Source organism: Pseudorca crassidens, chromosome 11 (assembly GCF_039906515.1).
Source record: "Pseudorca crassidens isolate mPseCra1 chromosome 11, mPseCra1.hap1, whole genome shotgun sequence".
Classification (NCBI taxonomy): domain Eukaryota; kingdom Metazoa; phylum Chordata; class Mammalia; order Artiodactyla; family Delphinidae; genus Pseudorca; species Pseudorca crassidens.
The window spans coordinates 28,065,273-28,087,672 of NC_090306.1; the positions used below are offsets into that span (position 1 = coordinate 28,065,273).

At 36.7% G+C, this 22,400-nt stretch overlaps 1 protein-coding gene across 3 annotated transcripts in view; it reads right to left on the reverse strand.

Moving 5' to 3' along the window:
• The window catches only part of CPNE8 (copine 8), a 368,836-nt gene that overhangs the window by 282,989 nt on the left and 63,447 nt on the right, over window positions 1–22,400 (reverse strand). For all 3 annotated transcript variants that reach the window (XM_067696130.1, XM_067696129.1, XM_067696131.1), the window contains one exon: window positions 4,741–4,844. In XM_067696130.1, coding sequence (XP_067552231.1) covers window positions 4,741–4,844 — 104 coding nt within the window. The remainder of the gene's footprint in view (window positions 1–4,740; window positions 4,845–22,400) is intronic.

Below are 22,400 nucleotides of genomic sequence, written 5' to 3' on the forward strand. Positions count from 1 at the left end.
AGCAAAAGCTGAGAGAGTTCAGTGCCACCAAACCAGCTTTACAACAAATGCTAAAGGAACTTCTCTAGGCAAGAAACACAAGAAAAGGAAAGACCTACAATAACAAACAAAAACAATTAAGTAAATGGGAATAGGAACATACATATCGATAATTACCTTAAATGTAAAAGGATTAAATGCTCCCACCGAAAGACACAGACTGGCTCAATGGATACTAAAACAATACCCGTATAGATGCTGTCTACAAGAGACCCACTTCAGACCTAGGGACACATACAGACTGAAAGTGAGGGGATGGAAAAAGATATTCCATGAAAATGGAAATCAGAAGAGAGCTGGAGTAGCAATTCTCATATCAGACAAAATTGACTTTAAAATAAAGATTATTACAAGAGACAAAGAAGGACACCACATAATGATCAAGGGATCAATCCAAGAAGAAGATATAACAATTGTAAATATTTATGCACCCAACATAGGAGCAACTCAATACATAAGGCAAATACTAACAGCCATAAGAGGGGAAATCAACAGTAACACATTCATAGTAGGGGACTTTAACACCCCACTTTCACCAATGGACAGATCATCCAAAATGAAAATAAATAAGGAAACACAAGCTTTAAATGATACATTAAACAAGATGGACTTAATTGATATTTATATGACATGCCATGCAAAAACAACAGAACACACACTTTTCTCAAGTGCTCATGGAACACTCTCCAGGTAGATCATATCTTCGGTCACAGGCTAGCCTTGGTAAATTTAAGGAAACTGAAATCATATCAAGTATCTTTTCTGACCACAATGCTATGAGACTAGATATCAATTACAGGAATGATGTGTAAAAAACACAAACACATGGAGGCTAAACAATACACTACTTAATAACAAAGTGATCACTGAAGAAATCAAAGAGGAAATCAAAAAATACATAGAAGCAAATGACAATTGAGACACGACGACCCAAATCCTATGTGATGCAGCAAAAGCAGTTACAAGAGGGAAGATTATAGCAATACAATCCTACCTTAAGAAACAGGAAACACCTCAAATAAAAAACTTAACCTTGCACCTAAAGCAATTAGAGAAAGAAGAACAAAACAAGACCAAATTTAGCAGAAGAAAAGAAATCATAAGGAGCAGATCAGATATAAATGAAAAAGAAATGAAGGAAATGATAGCAAAGATCAATAAAACTAACAGCTGGTTCTTCGAGAAGATAAAGAAAATTGATAAACCATTAGCCAGACTCATCAAGAAAAATAGGGAGAAGACTGAAATCAATAGAATTAGAAATGAAAAAAGAGACGTAACAACTGACAGTGCAGAAACACAAAAGATCATGAGAAATTACTACAAGCAACCCTATGCCAATAAAATGGACAACCTGGAAGAAATGGACAAATTCTTAGAAATGCACAACTTGCTGAGATTGAACCAGGAAGAAATAGAAAATATGAACAGACCAATCACAAGCACTGAAATTGAAACTGTGATTAAAAATCTTCCAACAAACAAAAGCCCACGACCAGATGGCTTCACAGGCGAATTCTATCAAACATTTAGAGAGGAGCTAACACCTATGCTTCTCATACTCTTCTAAAATATAGCAAAGGGAGGAACACTCCCAAACTCATTCTATGAGGCCACCCTAAGAACAAAACCAGACAAAGATGTCACAAAGAAAGAAAACTACAGGCAAATATCACTGATGAACATAGATGCAAAAATCCTCAACAAAATACTAGCAAACAGAATCCAACAGCACATTTAAAGGATCATAAACCATGATCAAGTTGGGTTTATTCCAGGAATGCAAGGATTCTTCTATATATGGAAATCAGTCAACATGATACACCATATTAACAAATTGAAGGAGAAAAACCATATGATCATCTCAATAGATGCAGAGAAAGCTTTCAACAAAATTCAACACCATTTATGATAAAAACCCTGCAGAATATAGGCATAGAGAGAACTTTCCTCAACATAATAAAGGCCATATATGACAAACCCACAGCGAACGTCATCCTCAATGGCGAAAAACTGAAAGCATTTCCACTAAGATCAGGAACAAGACAAGGTTACCCACTCTCACCACTCTTATTCAACATAGTTTTGGAAGATCTAGCCACAGCAATCAGAGAAGAAAAATAAATAAAAGGGATCCAAATCGGAAAAGAAGTAAAGCTGTCACTGCTTACAGATGACATGATACTATACATAGAGAATCCTAAAGATGCTACCAGAAAACTACTAGAGCTAATCAATGAATTTGGTAAAGTGGCAGGATACAAAATTAATGCACAGAAATCTCTGGCATTCCTATACACTAATGATGAAAAATCTGAAAGTGAAATCAAGAAAACACTCCCATTTACCACTGCAACAAAAAGAATAAAATATCTAGGAATAAACCTACCTAAGGAGACAAAAGACCTGTATGCAGAAAATTATAAGACATTGATGAAAGAAATAAGGATGATTCAAATAGATGGAGAGATATACCATGTTCTTGGATTGGAAGAATCAACACTGTGAAAATGACTCTACTACCCAAAGCAATCTAGAGATTCAATGCCATCCCTATGAAACTACCACTGGCATTTTTCATAGAACTAGAACAAAAAATTTCACAATTTGTATGGAAACACAAAAGACCCCGAATAGCCAAAGCAATCTTGAGAACAAAAAGTGGAAGTGGAGGAATCAGGCTTCTTGACTTCAGACTATACTACAAAGCTACAGTAATGAAGACACTATGGTACTGGCACAAAAACAGAAAGATAGATCAATGGAATAGGACAGAAAGCCCAGAGATAAACCCATGCACATATGGTCACCTTATCTTTGATAAAGGAGGCAGGAATATACAGTGGAGAAAAGACAGCCTCTTCAATAAGTTGTGCTGGGAAAACTGGACAGGTACATGTAAAAGTATGAAATCAGAACACTCCCTACACCATACATAAAAATAAACTCAAAATGGATTAAAGACTTAAATGTAAGGCCAGACACTATCAAATTCTTAGAGGAAAACATAGGCAGAATACTCGATGACATAAATCACAGCAAGATCATTTTTGACCCACCTCCTAGAGAAATGGAAATAAATACAAAAATAAACAAATGGGACCTAATGAAACTTAAAAGCTTTTGCACAGCAAAGGAAACCATAAACAAGACCAAAAGACAACACTCAGAATGGGAGAAACTATTTACAAATGAAGCAACTGACACAGGGTTAATCTCCAAAATATACAAGCAGCTCATGCAGCTCAATAACAAAAAAACAAACAACCCAATCCAAAAATGGACAGAAGACCTAAATAGACATTTCTCCAAAGAAGATATACAGATTGCCAATAAACACATGAAAGAATGCTCAACATCATTAATCGTTAGAGAAATGCAAATCAAAACTACAATGAGATATCATCTCACACCAGTCAGAATGGCCATCATCAAAAAATCTAGAAACAATAAATGTTGGAGAGGGTGTGGAAAAGGAAACACTCTTTCATGTTGGTGGGAATGTAAATTGATACAGTCACTATGGAGAACAGTATGGAGGTTCCTTGAAAAACTACAAATAGAGCTACCATACGACCCAGCAATCCCACGACTGAGCATATACTCTGAGAAAACCATAATTCAAAAAGAGTCATGTACCAAAATTGTTCATTGCAGCTCTATTTACAATAGTCAGGACATGGAAGCAACCTAAGGGTCCTTAAACAGATAAATGTATAAAGAAGATGTGGCACATATATACAATGGAATATTACTCAGCCATAAAAAGAAATGAAATTGAGTTATTTGTAGTGAGGTGGATAGACCTAGAGTCTGTCATACAGAGTGAAGTAAGCCAGAAGTAGAAAAACAAATACCATATGCTAACACATATATATGGAATCTATGAAAAGAAATGTCATGAAGAACGTAGGGGTAAGATGGGAATAAAGACACAGACCTACTAGAGCATGGACTTGAGGATATGGTGAGGGAGAAGGGTAAGCTGTGACCAAGTGAGAGAGTGGCATGGACATATATACACTACTAAACGTAAAATAGATAGCTAGTGGGAAGTAGCCACATAGCACAGGGAGATCAGCTAGGTGGTTTGTGACCACCTAGAGGGGTGGGAGGGAGGGAGATGCAAGAGGGAAGAGATATGGGAACATGTGTATATGTATAAGTGATTCACTTTGTTATAAAGCAGTAACTAACACACCATTGTAAAGCAATTATACTCTAATAAAGATGTTAAAAAAAAATTCTAGCTTTAGCATCCTGAGTCTTGGAAATATGAGTCCACAAAGAGATAAAGGGAGCCATAGTTAGGCAGAGATCCATGTACTATACAAAGAAGCAGCTGAGAGAAACCAAGATCTGGGAAATGTCAGCCATGGGAATATATGAGGATCACCTTGGAGTATAAGTAGAAATTTTAAGAAAACTACTGAGGGATAGGATGGTTTGAAATTATGTCCATATATACCACCCAGCATTTCTACGTGGTTAAATCACTTATATTTTCAATAAACAGGTAGAGAAAATCTATAAAATGCAAAGCAATGCTGAGGACGGTGCTCAGGCCACACTCTAAATAGAATTAATCTGATTTCCTCCTAATATAATCTAGTATTTAGTACATCCATAGGACCCAACCTTATGTTATGGATGTAGTCTTTAAAAATCAGTTTTTAAAATGCAAGTTTTACTGGAACTTACAAGTCAAAACGAAGATTCTCTCTTTCTTCAAAAAAGTAGTCCAGAATAAATTTTCTTACAAAATCAGGATTTAAAGTATTATCAATTACTTCAGTCCTTCCAAACTGTTGAGGAAAAGAGAGAGAGGTTAAAATCAAGCCTTGCACAGTTACATATTGCAGTATAGTGCTTATTATTATATTTCCTTGAAAACATAAGCAATGAATATCCAAATGACTTGATAAAGTAAAGCCCTCAGAAAAGCTTTTAGAGATCATATCATCCCTCTTATTTGCTCAGGGAATTCAGAAAATGAGCCCTGAGTTCATTCACATTTACTGGAAAAGCAGCTTCTGAAAATTCTTATAACAACAATAACACTTCCTCCACTTTTCTCCCCACTTGAAAGCCAAATCCCTTTCCAATCAAGAGAAGTTATTTCCACCTTAAATTTAAATTTATCACAAATATTCTTCCTAACTTAGTGTATAACTAGGCCAACCAATACATATTCTTACAACTGGAGGGCTTGGTTATGAGAATATGTGTTCATATTCAGTTCATAATCAAGCAGTCCTCTACACAGAATAGTTTATTAGCCATATTCAGGGAAAAACTGTCTTATAATCTATTACACAATTCAATCATTTTTTTGTTTGTTTTGTTCTGCTTTAATTTTTATAGTATCTAGATAGGCAAAATGAGACCTACGATTCTTGCATGCTTTTAAGCTACTGTATCACACTTCTGCTTAGAAAAAATAAGTTTCTCCATCTTAGGGGAATTGGAAACCAATAAACAGAACTACTTCCTCTCAATGTGAAGGAAGGCTATCAGGCACTGCTTCCAAAGGTAGAGCAAAAATATAAACTTTATATCTCTTTTTTTGTATTCGGCTTACATTCTTCCTCTCCTACTAACATGGTATTCTAAAGAGGGAATTTTAACCTTTAGTTCTGAACAGCATTATGCATGCTGTCTTATCAGAGCACTCTTATTAAAGTTCAAGGCAAAACTATCTTTTTATTAGGAATAAGAAAACTACTAATCCACCATAAAGTAAAGGTCACGACCTTATCACATATATTGTGATAATAAAGCTATGAAACAAAATCTTGATGACAGGGACTTCCCTGGTACTGCAGTAGTTAAGAATCCGCCTGCCAATGCAGGGGACACGGTTTCGAGCCATGGTTCAGGAAGATCCCACAGGTTGCGGAGCAACTAAGCCCGTGAGCCACAATGACTGAGCCTGCACTCTAGAGTCCACGAGCCACAACTACTGTGCCTGTGTGCCACAACTACTGAAGGCCACGTGCCTAGAGCCCGCGCTCCGCAACAAGAGAAGCCACCACAATGAGAAGCCCACGCATCACAACGAAGAGTAGCCCCCACTCGTCACAACTAAAGAAAGCTCATGCGCAGTAACGAAGGACCCAACGCAGCGAAAAATACATACATACATAAATTTTTTTAACATCTTTATTGGAGTATAATTGCTTTACAATGGTGTGTTAGTTTCTGCTGTATAACGAAGTGAATCAGCTATACATATACATATATCCCCATATCCCCTCCTTCTTAGGTCTCCCTCCCACCCTCCCTATCCCACCACTCTAGGTGGTCACTAAGCACCGAGCTGATCTCCCTGTGCTATGCGGCTGCTTCCCACTAGCTACCTATTTTACATTTGGTAGTGTATATATGTCCGTGCCACTCTCACTTTGTCCCCGATTATGGCTATTACTAAGTATCTGAAAAAGAACTAGTTTGCAGAGGCTTATGCATTAGGCAATGTTTCATATCTTGGACTAAAATCATAAAGGCAAATCATAACCCAGGTAACTAATTCAACATTTCAAAAATATTGAACATTTATTTGAACAATAACAATAATTACAACCACCATTGAGTACTTTACTTTGTTCTAAGCACTTTCACACATTACTTTAAATCTTTGCCATAACCCCACAAGGTAGGTGTTAGTAGTCCTACTTTAAGATGAGAAAATTGATGTAGAGGGTCCCAACCTAAGGCACTTTGGCTATAAAATATACATTCATTCTTTCTAGGACTCTCCCCTATTTCAGCATAGAATATATTAGGCCTCTGGAAGATTCAACAATAAGCCTATCCATGGTTTCTAATTTTAAGGGAATGGGAGTAAGAGCATGTACCAAAAAACACAGGCTGATAGTACACATGCACCCCAAAAAAGCAATTTAGAGGTCAAGGAGTACAAATCTGAACCAGAGAGAGCCTGGGCCCTCCCAGTCTTTCTACTGCCTGGAGGCAAAATGGTTTCCAGACCAGAGCAGAGAATATCAAACTAGCAAATGTACAACACTCTCAAAGAAAAACTCAGGCAGTACCCATATTCCCCAGCACCCCAATCCCTCTTGTGGATTTTAACCCAAACCCTCACTCAGAGGGAAGAAGTTAGAGTGGAATTCTCAGGGTAACGTTCACTGAGTTGCAAAGCCAGCAACTTGGGCCCAGAAGCCATTAAAACAAGCTTGTCAGCAATATGGGTGGCTGAGTATACTCTGCCATCTCAAGTGAAGATTAATATGTAGCCATTAAAATTTCAGCTAATCACCTATAAATTATGAACATCTACTATAATATGCCTTCTGACACATAGCCCTGAAATTGCTTTCGATGATGTCAACAGTGATCTTCATATTGCTAAATCAAGTGGTCACTTCTTGGCCTTCATCACATCAGACTACTCAGCAGCATTTGACAAAACTGTCCATTCCTTCCATTCTGAAGCAGGCTTTTCTGGTTTTTTGACACCACAATGCCCTGTTTTTCTCTTCTTAGATTCTCAGACATGCAATTTCTCACTGTCAGAGCACAATTCCAGGCCCTCTTCATCTGTCTATCTTCACTTTTCTATTAGGTTATTTAATCTATTCTTTGGCTTTAAATCCCATCTATATGATGATAACTTCCAAATGTACATCATCAGCCCAGATTGGCCTCTAAGTAAAGACTCATGCATACAACTATCTTCTAGACTTATACGTGTGGTTGTCTTATGGGACCCCGATAATTAACATTTAAATTTTAAATATTTATTTTATACCACAAGCACCACCCCAATCCTGGTCCTTACCGAGTCAACCCCTTGTCAATAAATGATATCACCATCTACTTGATTCCTTAGGCCATAAATGAGAGTCATCCTTTTCAACTCCTTTTTAACCAACCAACCCTACTCATCACCACCTCATAAGTTGTCAATTTCAACTCCGAAACATATCTCACAGTTGTCCACTTCTCTCCCTATCTCCTGTCATCAGTTTAATTCAAGATTTTCTTCCTTTTCATGGACCACCTCAAAAGCATCCTATCTCTCTTGTTCCCCCTCCAATTCATCCTCCACATAACATCCAGAGTAAACATCTGAAAAATGTAAACATAGTCATGCAATTTCACTACCCTAAAAATCTTTAATAGCTTCCCACAGTACTTCAAATAAAACCTCTTTTCTTTCGTCTATAAGACTTGCCCCTGTCTACCTCTTAAACTTCATTATGGGCCAGTATCCCCTCCTTCTCTTTGCTCCAGACAGCTGGCCTTCTTTTACATCATTTTACACACCAAACTCTTCCCATCCGATGGCCCTCGTACTTGCTATTTCTTCTTACTGGAATGTTCTTAACACCACGCTTGCATGACTGACTTATTTTATCCTTTCAGCCTCTAGCTGTAAACACCCAGTCTAAAGTAGGTCCCCCAGCCCTACTATTATTCTCCTTCATAGTTCCTGTTTGTTTTCTCTCATAAAACTTACACTCTGGAATTATATTAATACTTTTATTTGTTTTTTATTTCCCTTATTAGACAATAAGCTCCATTTAGGCACAGAATATACGTATCTGTTTGGTTCATACAAGTACAAAATTAAACAAATGGTTAACTAAGGTAATCTTCAATATATTGTTCAGAGGAAAAAAATCAAGGAAAATTTATAGTATAATACCAATTTTGATTAAAATATGTTTGTGTGTGTATGTGTGTATATGTATATATATATATATAAATACAAAGAAACATAGAAGAAAGTATACCAGAATGTATCAACTATACTCTAATTGTTTTTCACTATGTATTTGTGGGTTTTCCGAATTTCTTGCAGTATATTTTACTTTTAAAATAAGAAGCATAAAACTTTTAAGCAGTATTCCAGTTTTTTAAGTCATTCTGTTGTGAAAACTGGCAATAATAAGAAATCTACAGATAAATTATGATTAGTTCAGCTCATGGGAAATATGTTGGTTCTTTCCCAGAGGATGGAATATATTAGCTATCAACCAAGTGATTAATCTTCTTGACTTGAAATAAAATTTAAGTCTTAGCTAATGCTACCACTAAATAAAGATTTTCTAATTCTTTGGAAAATGTACAGCTGCATATAATTCTGTTCAGATCAGAGAGGGTTAAAATTTTGAGGCAAGACAATTATTTAAAATATTTGTTAATCGTATACACCAGAAAGAGCTACTTTTGAAAGAATTGTAATTTGTATCCTAAAACATCTTTTTCTGAATATCAACAATACTGGTTTGTCAGAAGTACCTACAAACCTGATTACAATAACCTCTGGCACAATGAACATATCTAAATATGTGGACAGCAGAGCAGTTTAACATAATTATACAGTATTAAGTTTCCCCATTTCATAAATTGAACTGTTAGAAAAAAAATTTTTTACTAACAAAGTGTGAAAGTTCTCAGTCATTTGAAAAAGTATGTAAACTGTTAATTTTGTTAGAAAATAAAACACTGTTTCTTGTAAAACTTTAAGCAAAAAATAAAAAACAATTCACAATCAAGTCACTGAAAATTTTCCTTTGTTTTATGCTTGAGCTAATCGGATAAATACCTGCTTTTCCAATTTAGGAACAAATCTTACAGAAAATAACAGAATGGAAATACTTCTGATTTTTAAATCAACTAACTGTTAAACTCCTTCAGAACAACAGTACTGGAAAGAACATTCAACTATTTATTGCACCAAGCAAATGAACTCTGTTATGAGAAAAATGTTCAAGAAGGTTTAATATATGGTGAAGGCTCAGAATAATCACCCAATCTCACATTCATTTGTCAACTAAAATGAAAGTGATGAAGAAAAAAGGTCAGTGGACTAGTGCACATCTTTATTTCAGTTATTAAATTAGAATTAAATCTTAGTAGCAGTGATATATAGAGGACAGTCTCCAGAGATTAGACAAGAAGACTAGATAAACTGAATAGTGCAGATAGAATATTAAGACAAAGTAAAATAAAAACACTCAATTTAGGGCTATACCTACCTAACCTGCATAAAGGATGCCAAGTGTAAGCATGCACAAGTGCATATGCAGGCGCACACACACACACATACACACACACACTCACATACACGTACACATACAACCAAAATTGAAGATTTACATTCTTAAACACTTCCTCCTGGGAGTTAAACACTGAGATTACCAGAGAATCCATGGACCTTTTCCTCTGAGGGAAAAAGATAAGAGTTCTGTCATGTAACTCATTATCCAAGACTTTTTTTTTTTTTTTTACAAATCAGTGATCTGAAATTCACTTAATTAAAAGAAGACAAGTAGAAAATCTGAAGGTTTTGTCTAGATCTTACATTATTATAGATGAATGAGATGTAGTTATAGATGTACACATGCAGAGAGAGAAAGAGAAGTAAATTGACTTCCTTCTAATATTCTTGGTTAAGACAGAATATTTTATATAAGGAAATTTCATTCACTTTTTGGGATGTTTTATTTTTAGGAATGAACCTAAATCAATTACCATCAAAAAAAGAACACCTTGATTATATGTCTGTAATTATCACACATAAAATATAGACAAGACTAAACTCCATCAATTAAAAAAATAGATTATAGCATTTTCAAACTTAAAACATTTAATATTAAATAATGTTTTAAAAAAGAACAATAATGTAAGGAACTGCTTTTACTATGTCATTCATGGCTATTAATTCTGTGATTAGTGACATGTTTTACCATGTGAAGAGAAAAAAAATGGACTCAATTTATCCAGGAGGTCCTTACTGGGGAATATGGGTTAATTTTGTCACATACCAGTGGGATTTTCATTTATGTGAGAAAAATATTTTTAAACAAATTGGGCAGATTATTATTTTAATCTGCTCAATTATTTTAAATTAGATTATTTTATTTAGATGATTACCTAAATTTAATTGAAATAAACTTGAAAAATGTATTCACACCAACTCTGAAATTTTTGAATATTTAAAAGCAGTTCTATAGACACGTGCAATAAATGTTGACTGGCATTCACTAAAAAGTAGGCAATAATTTCATATACTCAAAACCAATTTTTTTTTAATTTTATTTATTTATGGCTGTGTTGGGTCTTCGTATCTGTGCAAGGGCTTTCTCTATTTGCGGCAAGTGGGGGCCACTCTTCATTGCGGTGCGCGGGCCTCTCACTGCACGGGCCTCTATCGCGGCCTCTCTTGTTGCGGAGCACAGGCTCCAGACGCGCAGGCTCAGTAATTGTGGCTCACGGGCCTAATTGCTCCGTGGTATGTGGGATCTTCCCAGACCAGGGCTCAAACCCGTGTCCCCTGCATTGGCAGGCAGATTCTCAACCACTGCGCCACCAGGGAAGCCCTCAAAACTAATTTTTAATCAATTATATTAAAATTCCTCCAAATCAATAATTCCTAGATTTTTTTTTGAATTATTAAATTCTCTTACTGCCTTTCTTTATGATGCAACTCTTCCTCCCCTTCCTGAAATTACTGTATATAAGACAGATCTTTAGGATAGTTTCAACATAGAGATTCTTAAATTCTCAATTCTTATTTTTGTGAGTTTTATTCATTTTAGTTTTTTGTTCAGAACTTTATAGGAAAGTAGAAACACTGCAAAGCTAAGTCTACAAATTATTTTCATTCAAAAGCAGTCAGAATAAACTTTTAGTTCTGCCTATGGCAAATTAGGTTGTTTCAGACCAACTTTTCCCCTGAGAACAACTAGAAAAGTCAAACGAAATCATAAAACAATTTTTTTGCATGCACAAGAGAGCTAACAAAAATTTATAAATTGTGGAAACAAAAACCTGGAAAAAAGAGAAGCAAAAAGAGGAGCCTGGTAGGATCCTGTATTTGAAAAAGAGAAGCAAGCTGAGCAGAAATTTCCACAGTCCCATCCACCTAGGAGAGACAATGGAGTTTAAAAAAATACATGCAGGTTCATTCTATATTTCTTTACACATTTTGATATGTTTTTAACTTTTTAAAATAGGGATTAAAAATAGGGGCTTCCCTGGTGGCGCAGTGGTTGAGAGTCTGCCTGCTGATGCAGGGGACACGGGTTCGTGCCCCGGTCCGGGAAGATCCCACATGCCACGGAGCAGCTGGGCCCGTGAGCCATGGCCGCTGAGCCTGCGCTCCGCAACGGGAGAGGCCACAACAGTGAGAGGCCCGCGTACCGCAAAAAATAAATTAAAATAAAATAGGGATTAAAAATAAAGTAACAAATGTTCGGGGGGTTAGGATCTCAAAAGGCTACACCACGGAGTAAAGATGAATTACAAAATTAATCCTCAGGAGGAATAAAGCTCAACTTAGTCAAATTTTTAACTGAATTACAGTGTATTTTCCTAGCCTAGCTGTCTCCCCAGAAGCAACAGTAAACCCACTCTGAAAAAATATAAATTCACTCAAAGCCTCAAGTTATCACTAATTGTTCCTATACAATATCCAGCAATTATTATCAGGCATGAGAACTTCTGCTTCCAGCTCAAATGGAGTCACTTATAACAGACAAATACTTCTGAGAACAAGAAAGGGTACATAAAATACAAAAACGTATTATTTGAGATTATTGTAGAGATGCAAAGACAGCCAAGTGCTGAAAAGCCTAATGCTGGAGAAAAGGGAAATTAATGTGAGCCCAACTTTTGCTTGGAACAAACAGTGACAAAGAAAAGAGAAAGTCCAGATAAAAATGGAAAGAGAAGCAAAGCCAGAAGTCTCAGCAACAATTTGCCACACTTTTGAGGACTGTATAACTAAACAGAGGTAGGAGTTTTGTGAAGCTAGAAAAGCTATCTGAAACCAAATTCCTTTCAAATTTCAGGAAAACTAAAGGTATCAAGGTCCAATTACATACAAAGTTACCATTAAAAAAGGAGATTAGAGGGCAGAATAATACCCCTATTGGAAATGAAAGCATGACAAAAGACATACTAAAAACCAGATCAAAACTGTAATGTAGTATTTCAAATGGAGATAAACACATAAAGAAAATTATAGAAAACATGAACAGCATAAATCAGAATTAGAAACACTGAGAAATGAGGTGATAGAAATCAAGGAAGAAATATACATAAAATAAAACATTTTAGAAATGACAGAAACTAGTAAGGACACAAGAATAAATAAGTGCAATACATGATACCTTAATACAAGTTGGAAGGAAATGTTTGTTTTTAAGAATCAAAAAAATGAAGAGTTGAGAGAAGGTAGCAAATTACATGAAGATAATCAAAGCAAAGAACAAACAAATATTAAAAACAAAATTCATTAGCACATGACTTAGAGAAAAATAAAATTAGATTTTCACCAGACTTTTTGATGGAAATGCTTTATGACAAAAGAAAATGGAATAACATACTTAATATACCTAAGGAAAGTGTGATCAAAAGATTTTCTATTCCTCATATTTAAAGGGCGCAGATTGTTATCAACATAGAAGAACCAGGGGAATATTGTTCCCACGAACTTTTCTTAAGAATCTACACTAGAGATCGTGCTTTCAATAACCACAATGCCTAGAGAGGTATAGATTTTCCTGGACTTACGATGGGGTTACATCCTGATGAACTCATCATAAGTTGAAAATATCCTAAGTCAAAAATGCATTTAATATACCTAACCTACTGAACATCTCAGCTCAGCCTTAGCCTACCTTAAAAGTGCTTACTTTTAAGAACACTTTTAAGAACATTTAACACTAGTCTCTAGTTGGGCAAAATAATCTAGCACAAAACCTATTTTATAATAAATGTATTATAAACATTTTATACTAAAGTGTGGAATATCTCATGTAATTTATTAAATACTGTACTGAAAGTGAAAACCAGAATGGTCCTGTAGGAACAGAATGGTTTTAAGTGTTTCAGTTGTTTACCCTCATGATTGTGTGGCTGACTGGGAGCTGTGGCTTGCTGCTGCTGCCCAGCATCACTAGAGAGTATTTCTAGCTCTGGAAGAGATCAAAATTCAAAGTTCAAAGTACAGTTTCTACTGAATGCCGATTCACACTATCGTAAAGTCACAAAATCATAAGTCGAACATATGGAGTAGTGGTGAGAATTACTTATAGAACTAAGACTAAATTAGAGCTAAATGAGAGTATGCAGTGGCAATATGATTTGATAATGTTGATACAGGGTAATATTATTCCAACTAACAAGTGAAAATTCCCAGTGATCTAGGCACTAAACACCAATGGATACTAACACCAAAAAGGAGTGCCTCCTAATGAAGTTCACACGACCAACGATAGCTTTATTAAAATAACTAAACCTGTGTCTGATCACCCTTTTGAGTCAGCCTATCAAACTGAAGATATACAAAGAACAGAAAAACATGATGAACTGAACCATAAGCATATGGTCAGTAAGATCTTGACTATGGAACTACAGATCAAATGGTTCAGATTCTCTAGGAGACAAGTTGAAAGAAAATCAAAGGGATGCAGGGAAAGTTGTAGGTGAAAACAGAAAGAAAATGTATGCCAGTTCTTTTTTTTTTTTTTAAGTGTTTAAGACTAAACTATAACGTCGAGAGGTTCACAATTGGATGAAAAAACCATAAATGCACAGGCACACACACACGCACACACGCACACACGCACACACACACACACACATCATTACTCCATGAAAACAGAGAGCTCTGATTAAGAGGGGCATGTGGCAGGAAACTTTGGGTGGCTGGCAAAGTTCTATTTCTTGACCTTGCTAATGGTTACAAAGATGTTTGCCTTATAATAATTCACTAAGTTTTCCACTTTTTGTGTTGTTTTCTCTATTTACAATAAAAAAGAGAAAAAATTCAAAATAAAGACTTCCCCATTAAAAACAATTAAGACAATTCACTCTGGCTGTATAAATGCAAAATTGCACAAACAGAAATTTTAAAGGGATTTATTCATTGGGAATAAAAATGATCCTTGAAGGAAACATACAAATGCAACAAGAAATGAAGAGGAAGTGATAGGAAATATATGAAAATATATGGAAAATAAAAGACTATTGACGATATAAAACATAATAAAATGTCTTGTGTGTTTAAATTATATGCAAAATTAACACTCATAATAATGACACCAAAGACGGGAGTGGAGATAATGAGTTACAAATTTTTTTTAACGTCGTTATTGGAGTATAATTGCTTTTACAGTGTTGTGTTAGTTTCTGCTATATAATAAAGTGGATCAGCTATATGTATACATATTAATCCCATATCCCCTAGCGCTTGCATCTCCTTCCCACACTCCCTATCACACAAGTCTAGTTGGTCACAAAGCACCGAGCTGATCTCCCGTGCAATGAAGCTGCTTCCCACTAGCTTTCTATTTTACATTTGGTAGTCTATATATGTCAATGCTGCTCTCGCACTTCATCCGAGCTTACCCTTCCCCCTCCCCGTACCCTCAAGTCCATTCACTATGTCTGTATCTTTATTCCTGTCCTGCCCCAAGGTTCATCAGAATCAATTTCTTCTTTTTTTAGATTCCATATATATGTGTTAGCATACGGTATTTGTTTTTCTGATTTACTTCACTCTGTATGACAGGCTCTAGGTCCATCCACCTCTCTACAAATAACTCAATTTCATTTCTTTTTATGGCTGAGTAATATTCCATTGTAAATATGTGCCACATCTTCTTTATCCATTCATCTGTCAGTGGACACTTAGGTTACTTCCATGTCCTGGCTATTGTACATGGTGCTACAGTGAACATTTTGATACATGACTCTTAGAATTACAGTTTTCTCAGGGTATATGCCCAATAGTGGGATCGCTGGGTCATACAGTAGCTCTATTTTTAGTTTTTTAAGGAACCTCCATACTGTTCTCCATAGTGGATGTATCGATTTACATTCCCACCAACAGTGCAAGAGGGTCCCCTTTTCTCCACACCCTCTCCAGCATTTATTGTTTCTAGATTTTTTGATGATGGCCATTCTGACCAGTCTGAGGTGATATCTCATTGTAGTTTTGATTTGCATTTCTCTAATGATTAGTGATGTTGAGCATCCTTTCACGTGTTTCTTGGCAATCTGTATATCTTCTTTGGCAAAATGTCTGTTTAGGTCTTCTGCCCATTTTTGGATTGAGTTGTTTTTTTTTTTGATATTGAGCTGCATGAGCTATTGTGTATTTTGGAGATTAATCCTTTGCCCATTGTTTCATTTGCAAATATTTTCTCCCATTTGGAGGATTGTCTTCTTATCTCGTTTATGGTTTCCTTTGTTATGCAAAAGTTTTAAGTTTCATTAGGTCCCATTTGTTTATTTTTCTTTTTATTTCCATTTCTCTAGGAGGTGGGTCAAAAAGGGTCTTGCTGTGATTTATGTCATAGAGTGTTCTGTCTATGTTTTCCTCTAAGTGTTTTATGGTGTCTGGTCTTACATTTAGATCTTTAACCCATTTTGAGTTTACTGTTGTATATGGTGTTAGGGAGTGTTCTAATTTCATTCTTTTACATGTAGCTGTCCAGTTTTCCCAGCACCACTTATTGAAGAGGCTTTCTCTTCCCCACTGTATATTCTTGCCTCGTTTATCAAAGATAAGGTAACCATATGTGCATGGCATGGGTTTATCACTGGGATATCTATCCTGTTCCATTCATCCATATTTCTATTTTTGTCCCCATACCATACTGTCTTGGTTATTGTAGCTTTGAGGTATAGTTTGAGGTCAGAGAGCCTGATTCCTCCATCTCTTATTTTCCTTCTCAAGACTGCTTTGGCTTTTCTGGGTCTTTCATGTTTCCATACAAATAGTGAATTATTTTTGTTCTAGGTCTTTTAAAAATGCCATTGGTAGTATGATAGGGATTGCCCTGAATCTGTAGATTGCTTTGGGTAGTATAGTCATTTTCACAATGTTGATTCTTCCAGTCCAAGAACATGATATATCTCTCCATCTGTTTGTATCATCTTTAATATCTTTCATCAGTGTCTTATAGTTTTCTGCATACAGGTCTTTGGTCACCTTAGCTAGGTTTATTCCTAAGTATTTTATCCTCTTTTGTTGTGATGGTAAATGGGATTATTTCCTTCATTTCTCTTTCAGATTTTTCATCATTAGTGTATAGGACTGCAAGAGATTTCTGTATATTAACTTTGTATCTTGCTACCTTATCAAATCCACTGATTGGATCTAGTAGTTTTCTGGGAGCATCTTTAGAATGCTCTCTGTATAGTATCATGTCATCTGCCAACAGTGACAGTTTTACTTCTTTTCCAATTTGGATTCCTTTTATTTCTTATTCTTTTCTGATTCCTAGCAGTGGCTAAAACTTCCAAACTATGTTGAATAACAGCAGAGAGAGTGGGAAACCTCGTCTTGTTCTGGATTTTAGGGGAGGAATGGTTTCAGTTTTTCATCATTGGTAATGATGTTGGCTGTGGGTTAGTCACAAATGGCCTTTATTATTTTGACACAGGTTCCCTCTATGGCTACTTTCTGGAGAGATTTTATCATAAATGGGTGCTGAATTTTGTCAAAAGCTTTTTCTGCATCATTGTGATTATCATATGCTTTTTATCCTTCTATTTGTTAATATGGTGTATCACATTGATTGTTTTGCGTATATTGAAGAATCCTTGCATTCCTGGAATAAACCGCACTTGATCATGGTGTATGATCCTTTTAATGTGCTGTTGGATTCTGTTTGCTAATATTTTGTTGAGGATTTTTGCATCTATGTTCATCAATTATATTGGCCTGTAATTTTCTTTCTTTGTGCCATCTTTATCTGGTTTGGTATCAGGTTGATGGTGGCAGCATAGAATGAGTTTGGGAGTGTTCTTCCCTCTGCTGTATTTTGAGAGTTTGAGAAGGAAAGGTCTTAGCACTTCTCTAAATGTTGGATAGAAGTCGCCTAGGAAGCCATCTGTTCGTGTATTTTCGTTTGTTCGAAGATTTTTCATCACAGTCTCAATTTCAGTGCTTGTGATTGGTCTGTTTATATTTTCTATTCCTTCCTGGTTCAGTCACGGAAGGTTGTGCTTTACTAAGAATTTTTCCATTTCTTCCAGGTTGTCCATTTCATTGGCATATAGTTGCTTGTAGTAATCTCTCAAGATCCTTTGTATTTCTACAGTGTCAGTTGTTACTTCTCCTTTTTCATTTCTAATTCTGTTGATTTGAGTCATCTCCCTTTTTCTCTTGATGAGTCTGGCTAATGGTTTATCAATTTTTTTATCTTCTCAAAGAACCAGCTTTTATTTTTAATGATCTTTGCTATTTGTCCTTTACTTCTTTTTCATTTATTTCTGATCTGATCTTTATGATTTCTTTCCTTCTGCTAACTTTGGTGTTTTTTGTTCTTTCTCTAATTGCTTTAGGTGTAGGGTTAGGTTGTTTATTTGAGATGTTTCTGTTTCTTGAGACAGGATTGTACTGCTATGAACTTCCCTCTTAGATCTGTTTTTGCTGCATCCCATAGCTTTTGGGTAGTCGTGTTTTCATTGTCATTTGTTTTTAGGTATTTTTTTTTATTTCCTCTTTGATTTCTTCAGTGATCTCTTAGTTATTAGGTAGCATATGTTTTAGCCTCCATGAGTTTGTATTTTTTACAGGTTTTTTCCTGTATTTGATATCTATCTCAGAGCACTGTGGTCAGAAAGGATACTTGATACAGTTTCAATTTTCTCAGATTTACCAAGGCTTGATTTGTGACCCAAGATATGATCTATCCTGGAGAATGTTCCATGAGTACTTGAAAAGAAAGTGTATTTTGTTGTTTTGGGATGGAATGTCCTATAAATATCAATTAAGATCATCTTCTTTAATGTATCATTTAAAGCTTGTGTTTCCTTATTTATTTTCCTTTTGGATGATCTGTCCATTGGTGAAAGTGGGTTGTGAACATCCTCTACTATTTTTGTGTCACTGTCGATTTCCCCTTTTATGGCTGTTAGCATTTGCTTTATGTATTAAGGTGCTCCTATGTTGGATGCATAAAAATTAACAATTGTTATATCTTCTTCTTGGATTGATCCCTTGATCATTATGCAGTGTCTGTCTTTGTCTCTTGTAATAGTCTTTATTTTAAAGTCTATTTTTTCTGATATGAGAATTGCTACTCCAGCTTTCTTTTGATTTCCATTTGCATGGAATATCTGTTTTCATCCCCTCACTTTTAGTCTGTATGTGTCCCTAGATCTGAAGTGGGTCTCTTGTAGACAGCATATATATGGGTCTTGTTTTTGTATCCACTCAGCCAGTCTATGTCTTTTGGTTGGAGCATTTAATCCATTTACATTTAAGGTAATTATTGAGACATATGTTACTATTATCATTTTCTTAATTGTTTTGGGTTTGTTTTTGTAGGTCTTTTCCTTCTCTTGTGTTTCTTGCCTAGGGAAGTTCCTTTAGCATTTGTTGTAAAGCTGGTTTGGTGGTGCTGAATTCGCTTAACTTTTGCTTGTCTGTAAAAGTTTTAATTTCTCTGTCAGATGTGAAGGAGATCCTTGCTGGGTAATCTTGGTTGTATGTTTTACCCTTTCATCACTTTAAATAAGTCCTGCCACTCTCTTCTGGCTTGAAGAATTTCTGCTGAAAGATCAGCTGCCAACCCTATGGGGATTCCCTTGTATATTATTTGTTGTTTTCCCTTGCTGCTTTTAAATTTTTTCTTTAACTTTTGATAGTTTGATTAATATGTATCTTGGCGTGTTTCTCCTTAGATTTATTCTGTATGGGACTCTCTGCACTTCCTGGACTTGAATGACAATTTATTTTCCCATATTAGGGAAGTTTTCTACTAAAATCTCTTCAAATATTTTCTCAGACCCTTTCTCTTTCTCTTCTTCTTCTGGGATGCCTATAATTCGAATGTTGGTGTGTGTAATGCTGTCCCAGAGGTCTCTGAGACCATCCTCAATTCTTTTCATTCTTTTTTCTTTATTCTGTTCTGCAGTAGTTATTTCCACTATTTCTTCTGCCTCAGTTACTCTGCTATTGATTCCTTCTAGAGAATTTTTCATTTCATTTATTGTGTTGTTCAGCATTGTTTGTTTGCTCTTTAGTTCTATATCCTTTTTAAACCTTTCTTGTACTTTCTCCATTCTAGTTTCAAGATTTGGGATCATCTTTACTATCATTACTCTGAATTCTTTTTCAGGTAGCCTGCCTATTTCCTCTTCATTTGTTTGGTCTGGTGGGTTTTTACCTTGCTCTTTCATCTGCTGCATATTTTTCTGTCTTCTCATTTTGTTTAACTTACTGTGTTTGGGGTCTCCTTTACATAGGCTGCAGGTTCGTAGTTCCCATTGTTTTTGGTGTCTTTCGCCAGTGGCTAAGGTTGGTTCAGTGGGTTGTGTAGGCTTCCTGGTGGAGGGGACTGGTGCCTATGTTCTGCTGGGTGGGGCTGGATCTTGTCTTTCTGGTGGGTACGGCCACATCTGGTGGTGTGTTTTGGGGTGTCTGTGAAGTTAGTATGATTTTAGGCAGCCTGTCTGCTAATGGGTGGGTTTGTGTTCCTGTCTTGCTAGTTGCTTGGCATGGGTCGTCCAGCACTATAGTTTGCTGGCCTTTGGGTGGCGCTGGGTCTTAGCATTGAGACGGAGATCACTGAGAGAGATCTCGCCAATTGATATTACTTGAGGCCGGGAGGTCTCAGGTGGTCCAGTGTCCTGAACTGAGCTCTCCCACCTCAGAGGGTCAGACCTGAGAACAGGCCAGAGCACCAAGACCGTGTCAGCCACATGGCTGTGAAGAAAGTGAGAAAAAAAAGAAAGGAGAAAAAAATTTTTTAATCATAAAAATGTTATTAAAATGAAAAAAAATAATAATTAAAAAAAGAAGACAGCAACCAAACCAATAAACAAATCCACCAATGATAACAAGTGCTAAAAACTATACTAAGGTAAACATAAAAACCGGAAACAAATCAGATGCAGAAAGCAAACCCCAAGTCTTCAGTTGCTCCCAAAGTCCACCGCCTCAATTTTGGGATAATTCGTTGTCTATTCCGGTATTCCACAGATGCATGGTTTATCAAGTTGATTGTGGGAATTTAATCTGCTGCTCCTGAGGCTGCATGGAGAAATTTCCTTTTGTCTTCTTTCTCACAGCTCCTGGGGTTCAACTTTGGTTTTGGCCCCACCTCTGCATGCAGGTCACCCTCAGGCATCTGTTCCCACCTAGACAGGATGGGGTTAAAGGAGCGGCTGATTAGGTGGCTCTTTCTCATTCAGGCTGGGGGTGGGAGAGGTACAGTAGTTATAATTGGAATGCCTGGTGAGCCTGCAGAGGCAGAGGCTGGCATGATGTTGCAACAGCCTGAGGCACGCCATGTGTTCTCCTGGGTAAGTTGTCCCTGTGCCACAGGACCCTGGCAGTGGCATGCTGCACAGGCTCCCTGGGGAGTATGGATAGTGACCTGTGCTTGCACACAGGATTCTTGGTGGCTGCAGCAGCAACACTAGCATTTCATGCCCATCTTTGCAGTCTGAGCTGTTAGCTGTGGCTCATGCCTGTCTCTGGAGCTCATGTAGGGAGTGCTCTGCCTTCTGTGGGCAGATGGGGAAGGAATCTCCTCTCCTCATGTACCCTGAAACAACGGTCTCTTTCCTCTTAGGCAGGTCCAGAATTTTTTCCTGGACTCCCTCCTGGCTAGCTGTGGCACACTAGCCCCCTTCAGGCTATGTTCATGCAGTCAACCCCAGTCCTCTTCCTGGGATCTGACTTCAGAAGCCAAAGCCTCCGCTCCCAGGCCCCACCCACCCTAACAGGTGAGCAGACAAGCCTCTCAGGCTGGTGAGTGCTGGTCAGCACTGATCCTCTGTGCAGGAATCTCTGTGCTTTGCCCTCTGCACCCTGTTGCTGTGCTCTCCTCTGTGGCTCCAAAGCTTCCCCCCGCAACAACCCAACCCCTGTCTCCATGAGTGAAGGGGCTTCCTAGTGTGTGGAAACTTTTCCTCCTTCACAGCTCCCTCCAGAGGTGCAGGTCTTGTCCCTATTCTTTTGTCTCTGTTTTTTCTTTTTTCTTTTTCCCTACGCAGGTAGATGGGGATTTTCTTGCCTTTTGGGAAGTCTGAGGTCTTCTACCAGTGTTCAGTAGGTGTTCTGTAGGAGTTGCTCCACATGTAGATGCATTTTTGATGTATTTGTGGGGAGGAAGGTGATATCCACGTCTTACTCCTCCACCATCTTGAAAGTCCCTCTTGAGTTAAATGTTTTAAAGACCAAGCATTTTCGGAGAAGTTACAAAACTAGTTTATAACAGATTCTAAAATATCCAGACTGTATGTTGAAATCTTTAGGGTAACTATTAAAATAATGATAAAAGAAAGTAAAACTAACAAGCTAATATTGGGGAAAATATACAGTGATATAGATAGATGATAGATAGATAGGAAGAAAGAAA